A 12842-nucleotide genomic window follows, 5' to 3' on the forward strand; every position below is an offset into this window, starting at 1 on the left:
AGTGGGGATCACCTTTTTGATTTGATCAACCTTTTACAGAGAATCGTCTGCTTAGCAACTGGATTACGCACGTGGCCTCGCTGCTGTTGCTGATTCTGCTGAACTGTTCAAACTCGGTCCTTGTCCGGGGCGTGTACATCGATGCTGAAGAACCGGCTGGCCAGTGCGTGGTCTTCCCGGTGTACTACATCCGGTTGTTCTTCCAGAAGGAACGTACCAAGAAACAGAAGAAGATCCTCGAGTCCCTGAACCGGGCGGAGTTCAACAACGTCGTCATCGTGGACAAAAAACCGAACACGAAGGTCGAACAGAACCACCAAATCAACCGAAATCTAGATGCCGTGCCACTAACGATAATCGATAATCCTAAGAGCAATGGTGATCACAACACGCACGAAAACAAACAGTGACGTTCTTAGTGCCTCGCGTAGGCGAAACCAAAACAAAACACGCAAACAATCTAAATCTACATAACTTTTCAATTGGACCTTACAGGATCGATCACCGCAAACCTGAATGGTTCATCCGCGAAGTTTACCGGGGTGATTACATTCGACAAATTACGTTCAACGTTTCACGTAGTATTATGACAAAAGTATGTAAGTGAACATGCGAGATATCAAGCACGTCAACTCTCGGTACCTGTCGAGATATGTCGAAAACGTCCGTAATTTAACGTATGTTATTTGTCATATGGTATTGTTAGCGATTTCATACATTTTTGGTTAAACTTATAAATACAAATTGTCGACAGATAGCGAAACTTGTCGTGTGAAAAAAATATCTAGTGATAAATCTCGCTACCTGTGGACACCTGTTGATAGCGTTTGAGATACCTATGCCAAAATCACCCCGTGCGATTGGCTACTTGTGAGAGTATTTTTATATCTTAAATTTTGCTGATGGTAGCACTAAGTGTAAATTAATTAGACGATAAGCACCAACCCTGATTGGTAAAAAAACAACACCTGGAACAATGTATATAGTCACACTACAATTCGTTGGAAGCATTCCACTAATTTATGAATACGTTTTCGTATGTCTTAGAATAATAAATAAAAATCTTAAACTTACTAGCAGAAATCCTTGCAATTATTTCACTACCTTTATCTATTCAATTTAGCTTTGAAATTCATCCACATACATTTAATAAATTTAAAACGAAAATTTAATGTGTATATAACAAATGCATCGAAAGGTAACACTATTTTTTCTGTACATACAAAATATCACTGATAGACTATAATTTCATATATTTTCAATAATCTTTGACAAGGACGAAATAAAGATATTTAATTAAAACACACCAACATTTTCCTTCATCTATTTTTTTTTTTTTTGCAATCTGTGGGTACGTAATATTGCTGAAAATGTGATTTTCAATATTTAAAAATGTTCAAAATTGAACCACTCTATTACACTCAAACCCCGATGGTTTGACACCAACTGTTGTCAAACGAACGGGATCACTTTTTAGTTTGACACCCCTTTTACACGGAGTTCACACGCACTACCAAACGTTTGTTTTGATAGTGTGCGTGAGCACCGTGTAAAAAGTGACAGTTCGTCACTTTTTAGTTTGACTTTGACCAACCAACGGGGTACAAACTAAAAAAGTGTCAAACGAAAAAGTGACCAACCACCGGGGGTTGAGTGTATCCACCCTTTTCTTGAGATAAAATTGCATGAGCGCGTATTCATGAATCCGGGAAAAAATCACAAAAAATCGGATGGATAATAGAGTGGTTCGTGCATTTACAATCTTCAAGACTTCAAGACAAGTCCAAACATGTGTTTCACGGTGTTAGCTTATCCATCTATCAATTTATTTTTGTATTTGTGAATTTAAAAAAAAATACCTAATTTTACAAATATTGAATTACGACAACATTTCCAGAGAATGTGTCGCAATGAGCAACATTTCACATCGTTTAACAATCATGAATATTCTGTCAACTACACAATCAAACATTTACACAAACTTGAAAGGCTTCCACACCCACAGCAAACCAAGCCAAGGCCACAAAAGGGCCTCTTCACGAGATTGCCGTTTCCCCATTCGGCAAAGGAAGTGCTCGTTGTAGTTTACCCCAGAGAAGTTTACAAACTATTTCACGGTTATGACGATTTCAGTGCAAACATCATCGCTCCAACTGACAGTACACAGCAAATTGAGCAAAATGCCACACATAACTCATTTATTGGCATCATGCTGGTCCCGGCTCATTGGTAAATTAGCAAAGACCTGAATGAAGCGGGGCCCGTTCCGTGCGAAGGCCTCTGCATCCGGTCCAGGTTCGTAAAACGAAATTATTCCACGCTGAATCGTACTGAATGAACACACGCCCTGCTGCCCCGGGGGAAAGCAGCATCCCATCCAAATGGACGCAACTAACGCTAAATGACTTAATTTTTTATTAGTCCGTACTTTGCCGAATGACCACGCGTCCGCTTAATACCGATATGTTTAAAGCCGTCGAAAGAGCTAACTGCGCAGACCGACGAGCAAACTGTTTCTGGTAGATCAGAGTTAAATTCGCAAAGGATCGTGTTAGATCTTCGAGGGGTAGAATAGATAACTTTTAATCACATTTGAGTCCTACAAACCTAGAGTAGTCGAAAACCTTTCAGGATAGATTTTGGTAACAAAAAAAACACCTATGTTGATTGTGCCTCCCTCACTCCAACTATGTGACCTGTTTTTTTTTTAAAAAAAAAAAGGTCTTTCGATTTCCTATCTAACGAAGTGTCGCGTGATAGATACGCATTAGGGTGCCCAGAAAAAATGACCCCCTGCTCCACAAGTGGAAAACGGTTTTTTGGGTTATTTTAAGTATCTGTGCAAATTGATACCCAAGCATAAAGTTGGTGAAAAAAAATGTTTTTCATACAAAAATGACTATTTTAAATCGCTAATAACATTTCAGGGTCAAGTTTTACAGCTTTGGTCTGTTATACAAAGTTATAGAGCATTAAATTTTCAATAAGAATCTCACTTTTGGGAATATTTTTTTATGGAAGTAACGCACCAAACCGTAAGAATGTCGAGTTTTCCATACATTTTTTAAATTTTTCTCATACAAATTTCACCTTCGAGTATCGATGGGTAAATGTTGACCAATTTTGCTCATATTTCGCCCAGAGTCCTAAAATAGCTCAAAGAACAATATTCAGCTTGTGGAGCAAGGTTTTGAGAAAAAATTCCATATTCTGGGCACCCTAATGCGCACATAACTTTACACACTTAAATTTTTTTAACCGAATTCGGTAGTGGAAAAATCGGTAAACCATCTGTCAAAATAAACAAAACTTAACCGAATTTCGGTTGTACGATGAACAATAATAAACTGCATTGCCGATTTTTTACCGATTTCGGTCATTTTCAATTTACCGAAATGTTCAGCAGAGAAAATTCGTTAAACTTTACCGAATTCGATGAAAACATCTAGGTGTGTAGTGTATAAATATCACTTAACTTAAGACAGAATTGCCAGATCATCAAACTCTAAGCCTCGTTTGAATGGTCTTTCAAATACATATTCTACGATAAGTTGATAATGGTCATGGTTTTGATAAAGACAGGTGAGCAGTTCTCTCAGATTTCGGTCATTCGTTTTTTTTTTTGTATTTTTTAATCCGACTGAAACTTTTTTGGTGCCTTCGGTATGCCCAAAGAAGCCATTTTGCATCATTAGTTTGTCCATATAATTTTCCATACAAATTTGGCAGCTGGCCATACAAAAATGATGTATGAAAATTCAAAAATCTGTATCTTTTGAAGGAATTTTTTGATCGATTTGGTGTCTTCGGCAAAGTTGTAGGTATGGATATGGACTACACTGAAAAAAAATGATACACGGTAAAAAATTTTTTGGTGATTTTTTATTTAACTTTTTGTCACTAAAACTTGATTTGCAAAAAAAAACACTATTTTTATTTTTTGATATGTTTTAGAGGACATCAAATGCCAACTTTTCAGAAATTTCCAGGTTGTGCAAAAAATCTTTGAGCGAGTTATGAATTTTTGAATCAATACTGATTTTTTTCAAAAAATCGAAATATTGGTCGCAAAATTTTTTCAACTTCATTTTTCGATGTAAAATCAAATTTATAATCAAAAAGTACTTCACTGAAATTTTGATAAAGTGCACCGTTTTCAAGTTAAATCCATTTTTAGGTGACTTTTTTGAAAATAGTCGAAGTTTTTAATTTTTTAAAATTAGTGCACATGTTTGCCCACCTTTGAAAAAAAATATTTTTGAAAAGCTGAGAAAATTCTCTACATTTTGCACTTTTGAACTTTGTTGATACAGTCATCCCACATATTCGGAACACCCACAAATTCGGAACACTTTTATGATAATTTGTCAATAGCATGCCAAAAGTAGCTTTTCTGTCGTCCTTACTATTTTTAGAACCTTCATTTGGACATTATCTTGCTATTTCACTAGTAAAAGTAGTACTTTTTGAACAAAAAACTTCATTCCAAGACTATTTTGTCCAGAGCAGCAAAACATTGCCTCCAAATGGCCTGTTTCATGATTGTGGGATGTTATTGTGCCTCCCACAATTGTGCAACACCTGAATTTAACTGATATTTTCAGAAAAAAAAATTGTCAAACCATGTATAAAACATTACTAAGCTTGAGTTTCATTGGTTTCAGTGTGTGAAGTCATTATTTGGTAATAAATATGTACTCCTGGAGAGATCCAAAGTTTGTTTACATTCGTAAGAAAAAAGTGTTCCGAATTTGTGGATTTCAAGGGTAAATCTTTAAAAACTTCATTTAAAAGTTGAAATTTGCAGATGTTCGATACAGCATTCGAAAGATCACAAGAAAAGCTTTCAAATGAAGGTAAAAGCGAATCATTAGGTTCAATTATCGATGTGCTATGATTTTTTGAACATTGGCCGATCCGGAAACCGTTCCGAATGTGGGATGACTGTACGACCCTTGGTTGCTGAGATATTGCCATGCAAAGGTTTAAAAACAGGAAAATTGATGTTTTCTAAGTCCCACCCAAACAACACATCATTTTCTAATGTCGATATCTCAGCAACTAATGGTCCGATTTTCAATGTTAAAATATGAAACTTTCGTGAAATTGGTCAAAATGGCCAAACATTCAATATTACGCTCTTTCAAAATGTTAGTCTTGGTTTAAAAAATTTGAAAATATTTTTTTCGAAAAGATCGGAAAATTTTATCAAAAAATAAAAAAAAATAGTGTTTTTTTGCAAATCAAGTTTTAGTGACAAAAAGTTAAATTAAAAATCACCAAAATTTGTTTTACCGTGTATCATTTTTTTCAGTGTAGTCCATATCCATACCTACAACTTTGCCGAAGACACCAAATCGATCAAAAAAATCCTTCAAAAGATACAGATTTTTGAATTTTCATACATCATTTTTGTATGGCCAGCTGCCAAATTTGTATGGAAAATTATATGGACAAACTAATGATGCAAAATGGCTTCTTTGGGCATACCGAAGGCACCAAAAAAGTTTCAGTCGGATTAAAAAATACAAAAATTAAAATTTAAGAATAAAGACCAATTTCGTAGAGAACTGCTTAGGTGAGATCCGGCTGCGAAAAAGTACACACTCAGATTTTTTACCGATTTCGGTGGTTGAAAATTGGCAAAGTTAACACTGGTATTTTTTTTACCGAATTCGGTAAAGTTTACCGAATTTTCAACTGCTGAACATTTCGGTAAACTGAAAATAACCGAATTCGGTGAAAACTTACCGAAATTCGGTAATGCAGTTCATTATTGTTCATCGTACAACCGAAATTCGGTTATATTTTGTTCATTTTGACAGATGGTTTACCGATCTAAACTTACCGATTTTTCAACTACCGAATTCGGTAAAAACAATCTTAGTGTGTTCAGATCGGTAAACCACCTGCCAAAATGGCAAAAAAAATCGGTTGTACGATGAACAAAAATGATCTTCATTATCGATTTTTTTACCAAATTCGGTAGTGAAGTTCATTATTTTACCGAAGTTGTTACCAAATTCGGTAGTTTTCAGTTTACCGAACTGTTCAGCAGTTGAAAAATCGGTAAACTTCACCGATCTTTAAATTTTTTGGTCTTTCAATTACCTATTTAACGACAAGTCACATGATGGACCCGGACATTATTTTCATGAAAATTAGTAAGACGCGGCCTTCAAATTTCCAAGGGCTCCGGCGATCGCCTGATATGAGCTACCGAACAGGATTGGCAATTTGGCTTCGTTTGTTTACCAACATGAAATTGTTTGTGGACTAACCGAAAAAAAAAATTTTTTTTATATATATTTCTGTAATCGTTGTGTATTAATTTCAAAATCTTAAATAATAGTCAAAATTTTGTTGAATTCTAGAACAGACAAACGAAGTTGACTATATAGCTGTCGGCCACCATTGCTAGTACTAACCACTAGTTTCTTCCTTTTATCTACAAGGACTTCGCCGCCCTGGGCTCCTAAGTGTATGAAAGTATGGCACGGAGCGACGGCGCCGAATACCCATATTTACACAAAGAATTTTAGAGCGCCCGCCGCGGGATTTGAACCGGCGACCTCTGGATTGTGAGTCCAGTGCGCGGTCCGATTGATCCACACGGGCGGGACACTCAACTAGAACAGACAAAATATATTCTAAATTTTTACTTTTATTGCGATTCTTAGCACAATAATGCACCAAATCTTCGTTCCCTGAGCTTATCTTTAGTTTGCAAACCAGTTTGCTCTACATTGGGACATTGGTGTTTAATTTTGCAATGTAGCATAAATCAAGATAAGATGCAAAATAATGCAAGTTGCAAAATTAATTTCCAACCTGCAAAACCGATTACTGTTGTACAAAACCGATAATGGGGCAATTCATGCATTCCAGACTGTCAAAATTCCAAAACGTCATTGCCAATCTTCAGTTCAAGGTATGTAGATTAGATAAGGTAAGGCGGGAATTTCAAGCTGTCAAAATAGTTAGCACGAAACTCGGATTTTATATGGAGATTTTCAGAAAAGTGAAAATTTGATCGTTTTCCGGGCAAATTTCACCGGGTTATTTCTGTGGGGTTGTTAAGCATGCCAAACTATACCGAGAAACGCGTATTAATTGAATTAATTTTTTTGAAATTTTTTTTTCTGTTTTAAAAGCGTGTTTCGGTTCAGTTTAGCATGCTTAACAACACCACAGAAAAAAAATGCGATGAAATTTGACCAGAAAATGGTCAAATTTTCACTTTTCTGAAAAACTCCATAAAAAATCCGGGTGGGCGAGATAGAACGCCGTCTATTTTTAGACGATGACTCAGCACTTTTCCACTCTTGCACTTAAAAAACCAGATGGCAGCACGATGTAACGCCACGTCCCTATGGCATTTGCATTTTTTTTAGATTTGGCTACCTGTTAGCAAACTAACTATTTTGACAGCTTGAAAACCCGCTTTACCTTACTAATCTACATACCTTGTCTTCAGTTTTCTGCTTTTGTTGGTGTTTGAAGTTTCGGGCCGAGACTCTGAAATTTCCCGCAATTAAACAACGACGAGCGTTAAAGAAAGGTTTGAAAACAGGTATGCAAATGCCATAGGGACGTGGCGTTACGTGGCGTTTAAGTGCAAGAGTGGAAAATCGTCTAAAATAGACGGCGTCCTATCTCGCCTAGCAAAATAAAGTCGATAAAGTAGTCGGTTTTGATTGAAAAAAGTGAAAAACGTGGTTTAAAAATAGCGACGCCATCCCCCTGTGCACAATGTGCCTATGTAGGTGTGTGTGAATGTATGAGTGAGTGTGGTTGTATTTTGTGAGAGTGTGTGTACGTTTCATTGTATGCGAGTGTGTGTGAATGTGTGATTGTGTGGGCTTTTATGTAACAAAAACTACACTCTAGATTTGAAAAGAGTACCGTCATCAGGGGTGACATTGGGTCTGTGAAGTAAGGTTTGGTCGTACAAATTTCAGCATTTTTGTTTGACCTAAAATTTAGCTGCAAACATCCATTTATTCTATAAAATCAACATAAAATAACTTGACAACTCTTCATCAATTGGCAACTATAATGTAAAAGCTTCAAGAATCAAGACCAACAAATGAAAAACAAAATTTCCACTCGCTGGAAAAATAAAGTGCAGCGTTTTTGTTTCAGCTGTAAAGAGAAAGAGACAAGGTAAATATTGTGCGAAAGGAAAGATCAACAAACTCACACAATTCATCGCTGATGAGCGCCGGGGCCATACGACAACCACTTCGCAGCTGATGATGTCCCCCCAACAGAGGGAGAGAGAGTGGCTGTCTGCCCATCCGTCCGTCAGGGAGGATGACGTCGGAAGGAAAACAAATCACAATACAATTATCTTATTAGCGTTTTAATCAGCTCACGTTGTTGTAGTGGCCACGATCCATCCCGCGAGGCCACCAGAACATTCCAGATATCTGCGCCTGATGTGGATTAAGGGCGGTGGGTCGAGCTTGCTTGCAGAGAAGAGGATGTGTGCGACAGGACCGTTTAAATACCACAGATGATAACGGCCACGCCACGCCACGCGATGCTATATTTAGCCGTTATTACTATGCGAGAGCCGTTCCGAAACGCAAATAAGACACAAAAACAATGAAAGTTGCCGTTTATGACCTCTCTCACTTTGCGCGGATAGCGGAGGTTCTGCTAAATATCACACTAATTTACGGCAGCGATAAGATAATCAAAGCGAGATCAGAAGAAATGGTTGACAATAAAAATCAAAATGAAATGGAAAATTTCCACGGAGTTTGCCAAATAGTTTCGCCCAAATGACCCTATAAATAAATCACATTGACCCGAAAGCACACTTTAGCTTCAGGCGACAAATCCATTATTGACATATTGAGCAACTTCAAAACGAGCGCTATTTTTATCACGCACGAGTCCATATTCTCAGCTGATGGTGGGGAGTTGGTTGAGTGACGGAAATATTTGGCCAATCAGTCACAAGTCAGTCAAAAACAGTTTTAGTTGCCAACAAAAACATCGAAGACGACGATAAAAGGTACGAGACAGCACGCATAGCTACCGGAAAGTTGTTGAACGATTCCGTTTTATGCAAAGCATGAAATAACATCATTCAGCAAAGATTTACAAAAGTTGCAAATATCCTTTCAATGGGGACGCATGGTGTGTAACTGATTGTTAGCCGACCATGCGTCTCCAATATCAAAATCGATAGGTTTTTTGGACAAGACACCAGTTAAAAATGACGTAAAATTATGTAATGTGTAGGTGATTTACCTGCAATAATTACCTGCAATAAAATGATGGTAAAAACAAAGATAAATTATAAAATTGAGCAATTTGATGGTTGAATATTACTTCTTTTCGATATCATTCTACCTCTGTTTATGTGGAACATGTTGAATTGCCAATAAAAAGATGTAAATTTACAAGTTTATTGGGGTTATGTTGCAAATATAAATTAACCATGATTTTTTTTAGTATAGATAAGTTGCATTTTGTTTAATGTTATACAACGTCGATTTTCACATGTTCGCATAAATGTCCCATGTGCTGAGAAAAATGCAGAACAAGTTTGTGCCACAAATGACGATGTTTGGGCTTTTCTGAAACAACACACAATTTTGAACCAAACTGCATCAATAACTCAAAAGTGATTAAAATGCATATAAGAGATTTATGTGATTAGGAGCAGCACAGGTTTCAATGTTTCATAGAAACATTTAGCGCTTGATTTCAATTTAAATGACAAGTCTAGCAGAGTACTGGAGTCCGTAATTGCTACTCCATTATTGACCAGGAACTACTAGAATTGCTCCATGCAGATGGAAGGTAGGTACCATAAAACAGGGTAACATTTACAGTCTTTGATAGGTTTAAGATATTTTAGCAAAACGAAAAATCAAAACATAAATCGTTCGGATTTCTATCAAATCGACGTCGTCGTGCTATCTTGTCACATCCGCCATTTCGACGTTCCGAGAAAAAAAATGTAATGACCTTGAATAAACAAAAACGAAAGCACGCAAAGTAAACAATAACAAACAAGTTTTGTTTGGCTGACCGTTATGTGAATTGTCCCGAAACTTGATTGAAGGTAGAGTCCCGAGTTATAATTACAAATGTTTACGGTAGTCTAACTTGTACGTGCGTCAAACGCGTTCTGACCTGAAATCCCTTTGGCCAGTTGTCGCACCTACATCAATTTTCAGGGAGTGACAAGATAGCACGACAAGATTGAAACTACTTTCATAAGAGCAATTCTCTGAGATTTCGGTCATTCGATTTTTCTGTATTTTTTTAATTCGGCTGAAACTTTTTTGGTGCCTTCGGTATGCCCAAAGAAGCCATTTTGCATCATTAGTTTGTCCATATAATTTTCCATACAAATTTGGAAGCTGTCCATACAAAAATTATATGTGAAATTACAAAATTATGTATCTTTTGAAGGAATTTTTTGGTCAATTTGGTGTCTTAGGCAAAGTTGTAGGTATGGATATGGACTACCCTGAAAAAAAATGATACAAGGTAAAAATATTTTGGTGATTTTTAATTTCACTTTTTGTCACTAAAACTTGATTTGCAAAAAAAAACACTATTTTTAATTTTTTTTATTTTTTGATATGTTTTAGAGGACATCAAATGCCAACTTTTCAGAAATTTCCAGGATGGGCAAAACATCTTTGACCGAGTTATGATTTTTTGAATCAATACAATTTTTTTCAAAAAATCGAAATATTGGTCGCAAAAATTTTTCAATTTCATTTTTCGATGTAAAATTGAATTTGCAATCAAAAAGTACTTTAGTGAAATTTTGATAAAGTGCACCGTTTTCAAGTTAAAGCCATTTTTATGCAACTTTTTTCAAAATAGTCGCAGTTATTTTTTTTAAATGTCCATGTTTGCCCACTTATGATAAAAATATGTTTGAAAAGCTGAGAAAATTCTCTATATTTTGCTTTTTCGGACTTTGTTGATACACTGAAAGAAAGTCACATAGCAATATCACATGTTTCACACGTGAATCTGCCCCATACGACTTTACATGTAAATGTCATGTGCAAATCACTTAGAAATTTGTCATCGCGGGACGTTATAAATTCAAATGCAAAACACGTTAACCTCACGTGTCATCCCACATGATTATCGCATGAAATATTTATGAGAAAGAAATGGATTGCACATTAAAATCAAATGATTTTCTTTTCATTTTCAAGTGAAGATTTTATGTAGCATATTTTTTGTCTATTCTATATTTGTGATTGTAAAATAAAAATACGTTTAATATCTTTTTGATTTTTGCCTTTATTTACATATGTAACATAAACAACACTTAACAAACACTTTTGCATGATTAACACCTTAACTTCCAAGCTCGAGAAAAGGGGGGAATTTGTATGGAAATTCCCCCCTTTTCTCGAGCTCGGGAGTTTTTTTTTTATTTATTTGCGTATAAGGACCACTTAATCGAGCTCGGGAGTTTAGGTGCTATTCAAAAACTTCACTTTTTCGAGAGCGATTCTCACTTAAAAAAAAATGCACATTCTGGACGATCAGCGAAAGTTGACTTCTATGCCACATACCGGATCTCTCACACTTTCACACACTGGAGCAAGCCTGGACGGGAGTCTTGGAAAGTTTCGCCGGAAGTTTCCTATCCGTGATTACCTGTAGAAATATTAGAAGTTTTCTAGTATTAAACATTGTAAAGAATTCATTAAAAATTACTTACCATATTATTAAAAATAATCCAGCAATATGTTATACGTTAAAAACCACTTTTTTCGGAAAAAAAATGAAATTAGGAGCTAGAGCTCTAGCTCTGACTTTATGAAAGTTGCCATCTTGCTTTAGGACTTATTTTCGTCATCGATAGCATTTGAAACTAACGTGAATTTCACTTGGACATCAAAGGACAAGTCGATTGGAGCAAATCAAAATGAAATTCATTTAAATCTCACGTGACTTACACTTCAAAACCAAAGGACAAGCCGATTGGGGCAAATCAAGGTGAAATTCATTTGAATCTCACGTGAACACCATGCCAAAAATGATTGAATGTTTGTATGCCAATGATCAGCTGGAGTTAAATGAATTACACATTCATTTAAAATGAAAAGCATGTGAGAGTCAAAAGGAAAGCATGTGAAGTTATCGTGTTGGTTTTTGGAGTAGCTCACGTGAAAAAACATTTGATTTTGCTATGTTGGATTTTTTCAGTGTACGACCCTTAGTTACAGAGATATTGCTATGCAAAGGTTTAAAAACAAGAAAATTGATGTTTTCTAAGTCTCACCCAAACAATCCACCATTTTCTAATGTCGATATCTCAGCAACTTATGGTCCGATTCACAATATTAAAATATGAAACATTCGTAAAATTTTCCGATCTTTTCGAAAAAAATATTTTCAAAAATTTTAAATCAAGACTAACATTTCAAAAGGGCGTAATATTGAATGTTTGGACTTTTTGAAATGTTAGTCTTGATTTAAAATTTTTGAAAATATTTTTTTCAAAAAGATCGGAAAATTTCATGAATGTTTCATATTATAACATTGTAAATCGGACCATTAGTTGCTGAGATATCGACATTAGAAAATGGTGGGTTGTTTGGGTGAGACTTGGAAAACATCAATTTTCTTGTTTTTAAACCTTTGCATGGCAATATCTCAGCAACTAGATATTGCTGAGAATTTTCTCAGCTTTTTAAAAATATTTTTTCAAAAGTGGGCAAACATGTGCACTATTCTAAAAAAGTCAATAACTGCGACTATTTTGAAAAAAAAGTAACATCAAAATGGCTATAACTTGAAAACGGTGCACTTTATTAAAATTTCACTAGAGTACTTTTTGA

The 12842-nt window shown here is 35.7% G+C and overlaps 2 protein-coding genes across 5 annotated transcripts in view; one reads left to right on the forward strand and one right to left on the reverse strand.

Moving 5' to 3' along the window:
- Positions 1-1073, forward strand: part of LOC120422975 (uncharacterized) — a 30945-nt gene extending 29872 nt beyond the window's left edge. For all 4 annotated transcript variants that reach the window (XM_039586575.2, XM_052708946.1, XM_039586577.2 and 1 more), the window contains one exon: positions 40-1073. In XM_039586575.2, the coding sequence (XP_039442509.1) occupies positions 40-410 (371 nt within the window). In that variant the 3' untranslated portion in view covers positions 411-1073. The remainder of the gene's footprint in view (positions 1-39) is intronic.
- LOC120422968 (phosphopentomutase) overlaps positions 1-12842 on the reverse strand; it is a 192028-nt gene that overhangs the window by 154472 nt on the left and 24714 nt on the right. The window lies entirely within an intron of this gene.

Source organism: Culex pipiens, chromosome 2 (genome assembly GCF_016801865.2).
Source record: "Culex pipiens pallens isolate TS chromosome 2, TS_CPP_V2, whole genome shotgun sequence".
NCBI classification, from domain to species: domain Eukaryota; kingdom Metazoa; phylum Arthropoda; class Insecta; order Diptera; family Culicidae; genus Culex; species Culex pipiens.